Raw genomic sequence first — 16,062 nt, 5'->3', positions numbered from 1 at the left:
TTCTTCAAGATTGTTTTTCTATTCAGAGTCCCTTGAGACACACATAAATTTTGTGATGGATTTTTTTCATTTTGTGGGGAAACAGTGCTGCTGGGATGTCCCTAGGGTTTGTGTGAAGCCCATAAGACTGTACTGGGTGTACTGATACCCTGACATTTCGTTTCCCATTCACGAACTGGATGTTGTTCTGTTTATTCGTGTCTAATTTATTTCATCAAATAATTTTGAAGCTGAAAATATGAAATCAGTGCTGTTTGAACACATTTAGAAGCAAAATCCAATCTTTTATGCTTTCTGGTTAGTTCTGTATTGAGAAGAAACACCACTGTAAAGGAACAGAAATATGAATAGTTCAATAATACACGATTCAAAATAGTATTTGAGTGTTTGGCTCACACATGCCGTGTGACTCAGTGGTGGGCCGTTCCCAGTTACACTTTGCCCTCGCCCTTTTTAGTGAGAACTGCGTCTGGGGACTGTGCTTTTCCAGCTGGGTTCCTGGGGTCTGCTGGGTGTACGGCGATTACTTGAGAGGGAGCCAAGTGTGTAGGGCTCACGTGCCCTCCACTGTACTTCATCCAGAACTTTGTTGGGACAAGATGTTCCAAAGGAGATTTCATCTGGGGAAGGGGGAGAAAGGAAGGTGATTCTGTATCTACAGCCGCCATTGTTGTACATTCTGCCCGGGTGGAGGCACCCAGACCCCTTGTCTGAGAGCGGGAAGCCAGTCTGGAATCAAACAGTAAAGTCGCTCATGATTGCATAGAAAAGGGGAGGAGGAGGAGAAGATGACTTGTGGATCTTTTGTTAATCCTTTAAAAATTGTTCCAAACTACTGAGAACAGGCCTGTGCCATCTGTTTCTTTTACTTTCCTCAATTTTTCATTTGGAAACAATTTAGACCTTAGAAAAGTTATAAGAGTAGAACAATGAATGTCCTCATATCTTCCCTAGATTTACTGATTTTCAACCTTTTGCTTTATTTCCCCCCACCCGCCGCCTTCTCTCCCTCTGTATGAGTACACATTTTTCACTTCTAAACCTCTTGAAAGTGAATTGAAGTCATCATGACAGTTCAGCCCTTAAAAACTCCAGCACTTACCACCAAAAAGCAAGGACATTTTTTCTAAATAAATATAATACGGTTTTTACATAGGGAAGAAATGTAATGTCGATAGGACATTTTCTGATAGTCTCTGTAGGCAGAATGAACAGCTGCGATGTCCTTCTCAGCAGCCTCTCCTCTGTGTCAGGGGCAGTCAGTGGTCATTTATCTTTTTTTTTTTTTGATTCTTAAATTTGTTCTAATTAGTTACACATTCATTTATCTTTTTTATTTTTTATTTGTTCAAATTGGTTATATGTGACAGTAGAATGCATTTTGGCACATTATACACAAATGGAGCATAACTTCTCATTCCTCCGGCTGTGCATGGTGCTGTGTCACATCAGTAGTGGAACATGTATGTAGGGTAATAATGTCTGTCTCATTCTACTGTCCTTCCCATCCCCACTGCTCACCTCTTCTCTCACTTCCCTCTGCATAACCAATGTTCCTTCATTCTTTCCTACCCACCCCCCAGTATGGATCAGCATTCACTTATCAGAGAAAACATTTGACCTTTGGTTTTTTGGGATTGACTTGTTTCATTTAGCATGATATTCTCTAGTTCCATCCATTTACCTGCAAATGCTATTATTTCATTCTTCTTTAAGGCTGAGTAGTATTCCACTTTGTATATATACCACATTTTCTTTATCCATTCATCTGTTGAAGGACATCTAGGTTGGTCCCATAGTTTAGGTTTTGTGAATTGAGCTGCCATATACATTGATGTGACCGCATCACAGTAGTATGCTGATTTTAAGTCCTTTGGGTATAAATCGAGGAGTGGGATAGTAGCTGGGTCAAATGGTGGTTCCATTCCAAGTTTTCTGAAGAATCTCCATACTGCTTTCCAATGTGGTTGCACCAATTAATAAATAGTCCCACCAACAAAGTATGAGTGCCTCTTTTCCCCATATCCTCGTCAACACTTATTATTGCTGTATTCTTGATAATTGCTATTCTGACTGGCATGAGATGAAATCTTAGAACAGTTTTTTTTAAAAAATTTTTTAGATGTTGACAGTCCTTTATTTTATTCATTTATTTATATGTGGTGCTGAGAATTGAACCCAGTGCCTCACACATGCTAGGCAAGCGCTCTACCACTGAGCCATAACCCCAGCCCCTGTAGCATAGTTTTGATTTGCATTTCTCTAATTGCTAGAGATGAACATTTTTCATGTGTTTGTTGATCAGTTGTATTTCTTCTGTGAAGTGTTTGTTTAGTTCCTTGGCCCATTTATTGATTGGGTTATTATTATTTTTGGGGGGGGTGTTAAGTTTTTTTGAGTTCTTTATATATCCTGGAGATTACTGTTCTATCTGAGGTGCATGTGGTAAAGATTTTGTCCCGTTCTGTAGTCTCTGTCTTCACCTTATTGATTGTTTCCTTTGCTGAGGAAAAGCTTCTTAGTGTGAATCTGTCCTGTTGATTGATTCTTAATTTTACTTCTTGCGTGTTGGAAGTCTTGTTAAGGAAATCAGGTCCTAAGCCAACGTGATGAAGATTTGGACCTAGTTTTTCTTCTATTAGGCGCAGGGTCTCTGTTCTAGGCCTAAGTCTTTGATCTACTTTGAATGAGTTTTGTGCAGGGTGAGAGACAGGGGTTTAGTTTCATTTTACTGCTTTCCCAGCACCATTTGTTGAATAGGCTATCTTTTCTCCCATGCGTATTTTCGACATCCCTGTCTAATATGAGATGACAGTATTTACGTGGTTTGTCTGTGTCTTCTATTCTGCACCGTTGGTCTGCCTGTCTCTTTTGGTGCTAATACCATGCTGTTTTGTTACTGTTGCTCTGAAGTACACAGTTTAAGGCCTGGGTTGTGATGCCTCCTGCTTCGTCCGTGCTCGTTTGCCTTGCCTGGTTGACGTGTCCTCCTGTGTCCTTCAATCTGGAGTAGCCCCACTTTTCCCTTTTTTTCTTGATTGGCATTGACATTTTTGAAGATTTCTGTAGGACCTCCTGTTCTCTGCATTTGAACAATAGTTTGCTGTGTCTGTAGATCTGGGTCCAGATCTGTGGTGACAGCACTGCCTCTGTGAGGTGCCTCCCGTCACATGCCACCTCGGGAGGCCGGCGACATGTGGTCCTGTTGCTGGTGTTGCCAGGCTTGAACATCACTTGGTTAAGCTTGTGTCTGCCACGTCTCTCTGTCCTAGTTACCTTTTCTTTTTTCTGAAGGAGAATATTCCCGGGGATCACATAAGACTGAATATCCTGTTTCCTTGAGAACCTTTCACTCAAACGTGATGGTTCTTACCTAAATCAGTTATTATGTCAGTGCTTGTAAAATGGTGATTTTTCTAATTTTCTCATTTCTTCATTTGTCAGTTGTTATCCTTACGTTAAGATGCATTTCCCACACCCCCCAGTCACATGTCTAAGTATAAACATCACATGTGCTTTGTGTCCACGCCCTTCTTCTCAACTCTTCTTTCTGAGGAATAGCCCTTAGTAAACGTTGAAGACGTGAGAGCCTTAGAAGATCCGCTCTTTGTGTCTGTTATCAGTTTCCACTTCTTCAGTGAGATTGAGGAGCAGGCCGTGGGTCCTGTAGTACTGATGGTGCAGCATGAGAAGCAAGTGACTGCAGCTTGTCTCCTGCTGAGCCTCTTGTGTTTCCTTCTTCTGCAGGGATACCCTGGGGAAATGCTTCTTCCTGCGAGTCGAGATTACTCTCCGAGGAGCCACGTATCGAATCTCCTTCAGTGACACAGATCAGTTACCCCCTCCTTTCCGAATTGACAACTTTTCTAAGGTACCAAGTGGGGTTGAGATCTGTTGGGCTGCATCACCTGCAGGAGGGTGGTGTGTGTGCTGCCTTTACGACACAGCACACTGCATACAGCTCCTCAGCCTGAGGGGTTCTTAGCATCAGGAGGTGGTATCTGCTGGTCCCTTGGACTGCTAAGCAGCCTTGTCCAAGCAGAAGTAACCTTTTAATTCCCGTACTAACTTTGACTCGAGCATTTGGTTGTCGTGACGTGCTCTATAGACATTCCATCCAGGCAGAGAAAGGAATGAGATGCCCAAATATCTAGCAACAGTGGAGCGGGCACTTCTACTGCTGCTTAGTTATGGGACATTTTATAACTCATACAGGCAAAGCCAAAATGAAAATTGTTAGTTTCTATTTTAAATTGCTATGAATAAAAATGTCTTATAGTATGTGACTTTCTAAACCAAATTCCTAGATTATTATTCCCTTGTGTGTATATCACAGGGGATTGGGGAGAAAAGAAGCCCTTAGAAGGTTAGAATTGCTTCCTCTAGATATTTTGGCAAATCATCTTTTTTAGCTGGGGGTCCTGGGGGTTGAACCCAGGGGCACTTAACCACAGAGCCACACCCCAGCCCTTTTTTGTATTTTATTTAGAGACAGGGTCTCACTGTGTTGCTTAGGGCCTCACCGAGTTGCTGAGGCTGGCTTTGAGATTGCGATCCTCCTGCCTCAGCCTCCTGAGCCACTGGGATTATAGGCGTGTGCCACTGTGGCCAGCTTGGCTGAGATTCTTAAAGCTCTCCATCCAGGGGGCTATAGCCCTGGTCCATCCGTTAGTGGCCTTTTGGAGTGTGTGAGGTGATCAGCGAGGTGTTGGAGGAGGTGCCGTGTCGGGCCTCTCTGGGCCTGTTCCTTGTGGGCCCTTCTCTGGGAAGGAGCTGAAGTTGAGACCTCAGAAGCACTCACTCTGGATCAAAGTCCTCTCCTCTGTGCTTATTGTTCCAGGTCCCCGTTGTCTTCACACAGCATGGCGTTGCTGAACCCAGGCTCCGAACTGAAGTAAAGCCCATGACTTCCTTGGACTATGCCTGGGACGAACCCACCCTGCCACCATTCATCACGCTAACCGTGAAGGGGGCTGGCTCCTCAGAGATCAGCTGCAACATGAATGATTTCCAGGATAACCGACAGCTTTATTATGAAAATTTCATTTACATTGCTGCTACATATACATTCTCTGGGTAATTCTGGATTAAATTACTGTTCTTGTAAAGCAGAAGGTTCTAATTATTTACTGGTTTTAAATTTTAAGCAGTTTCTCAGGAGACCAAAGTACAGAGAAAGATTCCTTTCTACTTCATCAAATCCTAGACTTAGGGTCTAACTTGAGAGGTCATTTAGTCTAAATCCTTGTCTTTCAGTTAGCTTAAAATGCATCCCAAGAGGCAAGACTCTTCTCTTTGGAAAGCTCACTCCCATTAATCCAGCCCAGTAACAGTTCCTCCCGTGAGTTGTTCTTTTATCTTAAATTCTTCTTGTACCGAAGAATTAGATTGTATGTATTTCTTTAACTTTCTCCTACTTGTCAGCCTGTTTGCCTCTTTCTTCCTTTTTAAAAATATTTTTTGGAGCCAGGTGCAGTGGCACATGGAAGCTCAGGAATAGAACCCAGGACAGAGGCTTAGGAGGCTGAGGCAGAAGGATCGAGAGTCCAAAGCCAGCCTCAGCAACAGGGAGGCACTAAGCAAATCAGTGAGACCCTGTCTCTAAATAAAATACAAAATAGAGCTGGGGATGTGGCTCAGTGGTTGAGTGCCCCTGAGTTCTATCCCTGGTACTTCCCCACCCCCACGCCACCAATTTGTTTTTTTTTTTTTTTTTTTTTGGTACTGATTATTGAACTAAGTACTGAACCACTTCTATAGTCCTTTGTTGTTTTTATTTTGAGACAGAGTTTCACTAAATTACTGAGGTTGGTCTCAAATATGTGATCATCCTGCCTCAGTCTCCTTAGTTGCTGGGATTATAATAGATGTTTTCCCCTTTCTTTATTTGAAACTGACTAATCTTCTTGATTCTTTGTCTTGATTCTGACTCCCCTCCCCATTGAGAATGCTGCTTCTGCAGACACCTAAGTCTTAGTGTTTATCTAGAGCCAACTGTGTTAGCTTAACTTCACAATAATTCCAGTTGCCTTAGAATTATAATCTGAACTGTTGGAATAGTTGTATTGAGAAAAGTCAGGTGAAGACTATCAAGCTTCTTTCAAATCTGCTCTTGATTGGCACATACAAAATTCAGAGCACTGGATTTTCAAAAAGTAGTCATTCTACCAAGGCGAAAATGTGCCGAAGGTCCAGGGCCACGTTTGAGGTTTATCTGTGAAGAAATGGGAAATAGCTGAATCTTTAGCATTATAAATATGAACAACTTAAATAGAACGTTGAAAGTCATATTCCTTTCCACAATGTTCTGCATGATTGTGGTTCAGAATGAGATTCTTATGGGTACCTGGGACCCACAGAACAGTCTCCGTATGTTTGTATCTGCCTGGAGGTCAGATTTCACTCACTGTGAATTGAATTTGCAGAGCAGAAAGAGTGCCTTTCCCTGGTCTGTTGCAGTTCCCTTTGGTAACTACGGGGCTGGGGCGTTTATCTTGTTATAATTGAGCCAGTGATGTTTGTTTGCTTGTTGATTATTTGTTTTTAAAGATTATGGCACTTGACAGTGTGACCTGCTTAAGGTTTAGTGTCTGAGAAACCAGTTCTCACTCTGGTTGCTGGGTGTGTTTTCCCTTCTGTTCTGTGAATTCCAGTAGCTATGGAGCTCCTTCACTGAGGAGTCCTGGTGGAGGCTAGTGAGCACAGTGGTCGAGTGACATGGCGCAGACAGGAAGAGCCGCACCTGGGACCTGGTGCGCAGGCTCTGACGGCAGAACTCGGGGCACTTGGTTTGCTAAGTGGTTGACCCATTCTTGGGAGCATCTTTGATACTATTTCTTTGCATTCTTGGAGGGAAGTAATAATGGAAGAAAAGGCTCCATTAGTTGTTATTTTTGTTTTAATTGAGCCAAAATTCACGTAACATGAAATTAGCCATTTTAATGTGAACAGTTGAGTGGCATTTAATACATTTTTGATGTTTGACCATCACTTCTGAAGAAATCCTGCAGCCATCCGTCAGTGCCTCCTCCTCCTCCCCTCCCGGCCTTGGCAATGCTGATCTGCTTTCTGTCTCTGTGGATTTACCTCTTCTGGGTACTTCACATGAATGAGGTCACATAAGTGACCTTTGGTGTCTGGCTTCTTTCACGTAGCTTGTTTTTGAGGTTCAGCTACTTTGTGGCCTGTATTAGTACTTCATTCTTTTTATGAAAAGTGTCTAGTACTTGCGTGGCTGAGTAATATTGGGTTCTGTGAGTGTGTGTGCTGTGTTCTTTTGATTCATCTGCTGATGAGCATTTGGCTTGTTTCCACCCTTTGGCCCTTGTGAGCAGTGCTGTTTTGCACATGCCTGTACGTGACTTTGTTTGAGTCCCTACTTGTAATTCTTTCATGTTAATACCTAGGAGTGGAGTTGCTGTGTTGAGAGTAATTCTGGGATTAACTTTTTTTTTTGGTACTGGGGATTGAGCCCAGAGGGGCTTAACCACTGAGCCACACCCCCAGCCCTTTTTATTTTTTAGAGACAGGGTCTCACTGGGTTGCTTTTGTGAGTGTGGATGCTGGGTTAATGGAGTGAAGACTGGTTAGCGTATGTTTCTAGCTAAGTTATTGAGGCTGGCCTTGAACCTGCGATCCTCCTGCCTCAGCCTCCCTAGCTGCTCCCAGCTGTGCCACATTGTTTGCAGCTGTGTTTAACTTTTTGAGGAGCTGCCCATTGTAGGACCAGTGTAGGACCATTGTGCGTTCCCACCAGCAGGGGGCAAGGGCAAGGGTCTGGTTTCTCCACCTCCTCACCCACGCGTTGGTGCTGTTTGTGTATTCTTTTCTTTGTATTCTGCCATTCTGCTGGGTGTGAAGTGGCATCTCACTGTGGTTTTGATTTGTGTTCCATTTCCTTTTTGATTATGTGTATTTGTTGTACATTTTTTAATAACTAGTAGTGTCTCTTCTCTTTTCATGTGCTTAGTAGCCCTTTGGAGAAACACCCTTTGCTCACCCTACAATTGGTGTTTGTCTTTTCTTTATGTACATCTGATACCAGTCCTTTATCAGACAGATACATGATTTGCAGATGTTTCTCCCATTCTGTGAGTTGTCTTTGACTTTTTGATGATATCCTTTGAAGGACAATAGTTTTTCAACTCCATGAAATCTTACCTGTTTTTTTTTTCTTCTTATCACTTACGGTGTTGATGTCATGAAGACTGATTTTTAACTCTGAATTTTCTGTACCTTTTGTGATCAGAGGGATTAATGGAAACAAGCAAATAATCTAAATAAAATCTCCTCCAGACACGCCACAGAGGAGCGAGGCTGCAGCATTCATTCCATAAAGCTTAGGATTTTTAAGCCACAGAGGAGTGTAGGATCACTGAGTTGGAGGACAGTGATTCTGGACCGTTGCTTTCTCTTCATCCCCGAGGGACTTGTGGTTTCTTGCCAAGACTTGGGGTTGCCAGGGTGCTGATCGTGATGCTCATGTTTTGCTGGCAGAGTAGAGTAAATGTTGGTCCCAAGGATGTCTGTCTTGGTTTTGGTTTTTTGCTTTCTTTTTTTCTTTTGCCTCTAAATATATGTAGTCATCCTTTATGTCTGAATTTTAAGCCACTAAATTCACCAGAGGCGGGATAAACGTCAGTGGATGTCTTCTTACACATGAATCCTTGACCAGTGCAGGAGAACATGCAGCCCCAATCCTCCTTCTTAAGCAGACTTTTTCTTCTGTATTACATTTTTTTCCTTTAATGGAGGTGTCACTCATTAGCTTATGAAGACTTGAAGACAGTGATGTGAGTGTGCACGCATGTGTGTACTTATTGATTCAATCCCAGTTTGCAGGAGGGGACAGGAAGGCCTGGGTCTTCCAACAAGGCCATCACCTGTGCGGAGCTCGTCTTGGATGTCTCACCAAAGACGCAGCGAGTCATCTTAAAGAAGAAGGTAAGTAAGTGCTCAGGTCTGGGGTTTAGAGTGCAGGGTTCGTAGCCCAGGAAGGTGCTCAGCTCAGCTAGTGCAGAGTGTTTGACAGATGAGGCTGAGCATCATGCTCCAGGCAGGGAGCAGAGTGCCAAGGGCTCCAGTTCAGGATCTGCACTGCGCTGTGACTCCCACTCTAGGATTCCAGGCCTTGCCACCTTCAGCGTTGTTTTGGACGACTTAATCCTTGAATTTGTGATTTGTTTTTTTCATTATTTTTCTGTTCAAACACTTCGCTAATCTTAAGCTGAATTTAAAAAAAAATAATACTGACAGAATTTCCCCTTTCATATGCTTTCTGGTAAATCACGATAAAAAGAAAAAGATGCGTCAGTTTGAAGTTTCTGCTGATGGACCTAGATTTAGAGAGAAAGGCAGTAAAATTTGGCCAGAAATACCTAAAATGACAGAAAGACTGGTTGTAAGTTGTTGAAGACGACTGAAGTCTAGAAGCCCAGAGGTACGGAAGCCACTCTTGGGGGAGAGAGACCATGAGGTGTCCCACCTGGAACACACAGAGCTGTGGGACGTGTCCTGAAGGTCGGCATGGTTTAAGTCCTGTGGTTAAAAGACCTCTGACAGAGGACATCAGCTCGGTGCCACAGGCCCTGGTGTGGCTTCTGTGCTGTTGGTTTGGGTTTGAGGTTATGCAGCTCTTGACAGATTTTTCTAGTGTAAGGGGCCACTTTACTTCACCCTCGTACCCCGCGTGCCCGTCCCCCACCCCCGGTGCACACACAGCCCCTGTGGACTTCTGCCTTCCTGTCCCATCTGAAAGTTTTGAGACTAGATTATTAGGGAAAGGGGAGGGGAACTGGAAGAAGGACCTCGTGTCTCAGGTTTTTAAGTGGAAATTGCAGTGGTTTCTGTGCACCAGGCCAGGCTAAGAGGAACACCTGTGTGAGAACTTGATCTCACTGGTCATGTGCTTTGGTTCATGCAGCACCTGTGGGATATTGGCCATGCTTTCCTGTGTGGATCTGTGCTGTGGGTAGTGAGCGAAAAACAGGCCCGAGGGCAGCGAGGTGGGGACTGCTGTGCGCTTCATTTTCTCCCAGACTCGAGAGCCGGCAGCCCCCAGGAGGAAGCACTGATACCTTTCTAGGTTTGAGTCCTGGCTCATCCGGTAAAAGAGATGATGTTTGGTATTTCCCATTACTCTCTAACCATTTTTCTACTGACCTCCCATGTGTTTAAAAAGGATCAACTTGAATAATGTACATAAAGTACTGTATCAAGACATGTAATGAGAATAGTATCACAGGCATTTATGGAGGCCATACCCTGTGCCAGGTATATTCTATACTCCGAGTAGTCACTACACTTACCTCAACAACTATAAGATGTGCCTTGATTTCCCTCTTAGGAAACAGAGGCTCTAAGAGAGGATTAGGTAACTTATCCAAGATTGCCTAGATCGTAAACTGTGCCTCTGGTACTCAAACCCCAGCATTTTGACTCTGGTGTTCGCTCTACATACAGGTAGTTTCTACTTTGTAGAATGTAGAATGTAAAAGCAGTCTTTCAGCACATACTAGCTTGTGAGTGAATCCACAGGACCACAGTGTGGTTCTGGGGTGCTCCTCACTAGTAGGAGCGTATGTGATCTTGACATTGTGACTGGAGTAGAGGTGTTACTGGTATGTTAAAGGCAGCAGAGCAGAGCTTGTAAGCCTTGGCTCTGGCATGAGGCTGTGGAGACTCCAATCCCTCTGATCCTGGCCCTACCACCTTTTAGTTATGTGACCTGGGGCAAGTTACTTCATCTCTTTGAGCCTTAATGTCCTCATCTTTAAGTAAGGATAGTAACAGCATATACCTCCCTGGATTATTTTCATGGTCAAATGTGCTATTGCATGAAAGTCCCTCAGACCAATCTCTGGCCCATAGTAAAGTCTCAATAAGTATTATCACTCCTAGTATAAAATGGATTCTGTAGACTTACATGATTGACCTGAAAACCCATTTGCTATTTTAAATATTCCTAAGGAAAAATAAATACTTGGAATGAACAGAAATTAGCCTAGTATAACCTTTGAATTCACCCAACTAGCATTTGAATATAATCAACTTGTAAAAATTGGAAAAGATCAATATGGTAGGCTTCCTTTATGAGCATTGGGGAAGGGTGGAGGACCTTTGTCTGTAAGTTGTACGGGTTACCAATTATCGGCTATCAAGACGGTCATGTTCTTTACATAACTGAACCCTTCTCTATGGTAAGGGCACCTGAGGGTCACTGTCTGGAACAGCAACATCATGGCAGTATAGCTTTGTAGAGCACTTCCCAGCCATTTGTTTCTAATTTTTTTAAAAGGAAAAGATATTAGGTCTGTAAACAGAATAATTTTTAAAAAAATCTGCAGTATTTGTAATTTTAGTTTGGTTGGTTTAAGAGTTTAGCGCATTTCATCCTAGGTGCAACTGGAGATGGACAGCAGTGAGAGTTTGAATTAGCATTAGTGTGCAAATGTCTTAGTCGAGCTTTGACATGTGCACGTAGCCCTTGCAGGAGCTCTTAAAGCAAGGAACTTCTCCCTGTCTTCATGTGTATTTGCTCAACAGGAACCAGGGAAGCGTTCTCAGCTCTGGAGGATGACGGGGACTGGAATGCTGGCCCATGAAGGCTCCTCTGTGCCTCACAACCCCAACAGGCCCTCGGCCACCCGCTCCACCGAGGGCTCTGCCATCCTGGACATCGCTGGTCTCGCTGCTGTAACTGACAACAGGTGGATTTCTTGATTTCTATTTTTATTTTTTAATGTGGTTTTGAAGCTCTAACCCAATCCTCGTGCATGCGAGGAATGCGCTCCACACTGAGCTACATCTTTGTGCCTCCAGGTGACCTTTGATTAAGCTCATTGCTTTCAAATTCAGACTGAGAGGAAATTCATAACAAAAAATAGTTATGTAAACTCTTGTAGTAATTTGTGTTTTTATATTTGCATTTTTCTTCAATGACAGAAGCCTGTCAGCTTCTCAAACATGAGTATTAAACTTTTCATTTGATGATGATACCCACACAGGTTAAGAAATGTCAAATCATAAAAAGGATGTTGTAAAAGTGAATATTTCTTTCACCCAAACTTCCAGTCCACTCTTACTTTCTAGAAGTGAATACTTTAAAAAAAAATTTTCATATAATTATAGAGACTACACAAGTGTGTTTTTATGAACTCCCTGGATTCAAATTCACTTAAGTTTGCATAAATTATTTTATTTGCCTGTGCCTTAGCTTCTCCATGAAATTGGTATGTTTATTTTCAGTTGATACCTTATTTACTTCTAAAAAGACTTAGAAGTTAAAACACAATAAAAGGACTTAGAAATAAAATGGGAAAAGACTTGCGAGAAGATTTTAAATGTATTTAGCATATAACCCTTCCCACCTGGCACGCTGGCTTATCCTGCCAGAAGGCAGGAGGCTGGACCATGGATCTTGAAGGCCTCATCCCTCACACCCCGTCTGTTGCTTTCCGCATTGAGAGGCTCCTACTGTTGTGTGGCTGAAGCTGGGCACCTGGTAGATGGACGGGTGGAGGGTCCTGGAGGGAAGAAGCGCAAAGCCTACCACTCACTTCTCAGGCCAGACGCTGTCCGCCCAGGGATCTCACTGCATTTCTCTGTCAGATATGAGCCGCTGATGCTGAGGAAGCCCGACCGCAGGCGAAGCACGACTCAGACGTGGAGTTTCCGAGAAGGAAAACTGACCTGTGGCTTGCATGGGTTGGTGGTCCAGGTCAGTAGTCCCGATGCCCCCTGTTACCGCACACAGGGATTGAGGCTTCCTTGACAGAGGGTCTCAACCGGGCTGTACGTGATAACTTGTTCAGTGGGAAAAATTAATGACAGAGCAGTGCGTGTTTTCTTATTCTGTTTTTGTTAAAGGACAGTTGAGAATTTTCGTTGTGCACCTGTGTGCACAGGAGATGTTCTTGAAGGTAGCGTACAGCCAGTGTGTCAAGAAGGGCTTTCTGTGACTTTTTCCCTCCACCTCTCTGGGTTCTATTTCTCTGATGTTGATTACCTATGTCTTTTTTACAAGAAGTAAAGAAAATTATCAGCTAAAAGCCCACCACTGAGTTAGGTGGGTTCGTTTTAGATCTGTGAAGTTAGTGTAATAGTGACAAGGGTCCATACATTGTTCTAGGAGACAGTGAGTCATTTTGGGCTCCATGTGCCCCTGATCCTGCTTATTCCTGCATTCTTTGTGGTACCCAAATAAGCATTTAATTGTTATAGCACATGTCAGAATCAAGATTACTAGGCCATTTCCTGTGTACTCAGCTCAGTCAGTCTGTCCCATACTAGACTCCCAGGTACTTTATGAGCAAATATGTGCTTGGAAAAGAATTTACATTTTCTGCCAGAGGAGGCTCCAGGTTGGGAACAAGACCATAGCTCTCAGAGGAACAGATAGGAAGCTAGGCGTCCGGGACGTGTGAGCCGTAGCTGAACCACAGTGTGGCCGGTGCAGTTTTGTCCCTGCCTGGGGCTTTATCCAAGCAGTACGGACTTGAACATCAGGCCCTCGTGCAGAAGTGTTGGATTGTGCCTGATAGACACTGGTCTGTCCTGTCAGGGACACTGCCGTCTGGGGCATGTGCACCACTGCAAGGAGCCTCTGACTGCGTTCGCTAAGGTTTATTTTCTTTATCTCCATCGCCCTGAGCTTTTTTCATCAAAGGCAAGCTGCCTACTTATATGAAGCACACATCTGGAATGGATTTGTGATTTTCAATTAGCAATACAATTCAGACTGGTAGAGGCAAAAAAGGGGGGTCTTGTTATAATTGGTGGGTTCTGGGTTTGACCCTGACTTTACTTTTAGTTTGTTTCTAAAGTCCATGTAATTCCGCTTCTTTTGGAGTGCTTTCCTCCCCCAAATCCCTTTCTGGTGTTTGTTGTTCCTTGAGTCTTTTTCATCATTTTCTGCTTGTGAATGACCCCATAATAGCAGTATTCAGCAGAGCAGTGTGTTTTGGTTAGGGAAATGAGCTTGTTTCAACCTTGTTATGCTGAGTAGAGTAATGGAAGGCATTAAAGCCTTTTCTGGCCTGTCTTTATGAGGCTGCGTGTCCCCTTTCTAACCTACTGCAGTCTCTGTGGAACCTGTCCTGCAGGCCCAGTTCAGGTTTCCTGTTCATCACTCAGTATTTAAAAATCAGCAGGGTCTAGACAGTTTCTGTGCCTGTCTCCAGCCTGCTTCTGCTCCCTCAGGCTTGTCCTGTAGACCTGCGTGCTGTGTGGGGAACACGAAAGGAACCTGTTTTCTCTGAAGACCTGCCTAACTGGGCGTTGGGTGATGTTTCTTGTGCTGTGTTACATTTTAGAAGAGGCACCAACTTTTGAACATTGGAGCTGGCTGTCCAGCCACAGGCCTGTTTAGGGAGGTTTTAACTCTAGCATTTGCTTATTAGAAAGCTGGATGATAGTAGTTTTTGTTTTATTTTCATAACACAAGCCCTAATGAGAATACTCAAAAGAACATAACTAGATATGGCTACTTTTAAAAGTTGTGTTTTTTATGACTAGAAGTTATTGCAAAACCAATATACTCCATTTATGGAATTCTCTCTTACTACATGCATGTATTTCATTCCCCAAATTCATACAGCATAGCTTTCCCTCTTACTTACATAACCCTGCTTTCATCTATAATGTTGAACAAATCGTAAATACTTGGCTGTAGGTCCAACCTGACCCTCTGAAAGAGAATTCGAGTTTCGTGACTTGTTTCACCTGTGTCATTAGGGTCTGTGCCTTTGCCTTTTCTTATGCCTTTCAATGTGTTTTAGGCCAAAGGAGGACTTTCTGGATTGTTTGATGGAGCTGAAGTTGTTCTTGGTCCTGACACATCTGTGGAACTTTTGGGGCCAGTTCCACCTGAGCAACAATTTATTAACCACAAAATGAGACCTGGTTCTGGAATGTTATCCATCAGAGTCATCCCAGATGGACCGACCAGAGCACTCCAGGTGATAATTATCATAGCACCTGACATGAAACTCATGTCCTCTCCCCCTCTCCCTGGTTAGTCCTTCAGTAAGTATTTATATTGACGCTAGGTGCAAGGATATGGCGTCTTCATCACTGTAAAATGGGGTGGGCCCTGTTATAAAGTTGCTATTGTAAAAAATAAAGTAGAAGTAAAATATAACTAATATTTAAGTAATCGATGTATTGGAAGCATTAACAGTAAGAAGACACGAGCCCCCTAAGCGGACAGTTAGAACGCTGTGTGGCGTGAGGGTAGACATGGAGGGCGCGTGGAGAGCGTTGTGTTCCTGGTTCGGAGGTTGGGGCATTCCTACAAGGAGGAGCAAGGGTTGAGCGGGGCACCTGTGGTGACTGCAAGGAGTTGCCATAGGGGTGCGAGGGCCGTGCCCTCAGCAAGGAGCATGTTCATCCAGCAGGCGCTTACTGAGCAGCTTACCAAGCAGCTGCAGAACCGGGCAGAGCTCTCTGCCATTGAACAAAGAGACAGAATTCCCTGTCTTCAGAGTTTTCATTCTGGAGCGGGGTCAGACAGTCAATGAGAAATAAGCATAAAAAGTATGTATTTGGGAAGTTGATTAGTGAAGGTCCACAGGTTAGGGAGTGGTCTTCAGTCCCTCCAGCACAGAGAATCTGGGGAGAAGCAGGGCTGGCGGAACAGAGGCTGATCATTAAGACTGATCATTAAGAGCCTTGGGGAGACGCTGATAGCTCAGTGCGTTCTCTAAATCAATAGGAGTCGGGGCTCTGAAGTCATTGTAGATAACTCATTCTGTCTGCAGTGTGGAAAGGAGCGGAGCAAAATGCAGGCAGATAAAGGTCAGTTGGGAGGTTCTTTCAGTAATGTGGCTAGGAGGAGGTGACAGTGGCCTGAGCTGAACCAATGGCAGGAGTGGGTGTGGGGGCAGAGACACCAGGGTTTAGGAAGCTGTCCAGGACAGAGTGAATCAGAGTCCGCGACTGACCAACTGTGGGAGGTAGGAGAGGAAGGAGCCAAGGATCGCCTCCAGAATTCCCACTTAGGCAGCAAGGAGGTGTCCCCCAGGTCACCTCGAGATGAATGAAGAGCAGGCTTGTTGGGAAATA

At 43.8% G+C, this 16,062-nt stretch overlaps 1 protein-coding gene across 8 annotated transcripts in view; it reads left to right on the top strand.

Annotated features, from left to right (window-relative positions):
- Positions 1-16,062, top strand: part of Vps13d (vacuolar protein sorting 13 homolog D) — a 243,477-nt gene that overhangs the window by 128,969 nt on the left and 98,446 nt on the right. For all 8 annotated transcript variants that reach the window (XM_047517550.1, XM_047517527.1, XM_047517519.1 and 5 more), the window contains 6 exons: positions 3,748-3,871; positions 4,841-5,076; positions 8,835-8,943; positions 11,545-11,708; positions 12,610-12,718; positions 14,778-14,957. In XM_047517550.1, the coding sequence (XP_047373506.1) occupies positions 3,748-3,871; positions 4,841-5,076; positions 8,835-8,943; positions 11,545-11,708; positions 12,610-12,718; positions 14,778-14,957 (922 nt within the window). The remainder of the gene's footprint in view (positions 1-3,747; positions 3,872-4,840; positions 5,077-8,834; positions 8,944-11,544; positions 11,709-12,609; positions 12,719-14,777; positions 14,958-16,062) is intronic.

This window comes from Sciurus carolinensis, chromosome 1, assembly GCF_902686445.1.
Source record: "Sciurus carolinensis chromosome 1, mSciCar1.2, whole genome shotgun sequence".
Classification (NCBI taxonomy): domain Eukaryota; kingdom Metazoa; phylum Chordata; class Mammalia; order Rodentia; family Sciuridae; genus Sciurus; species Sciurus carolinensis.
This window is presented reverse-complemented; position numbering and strand designations above follow the sequence as displayed.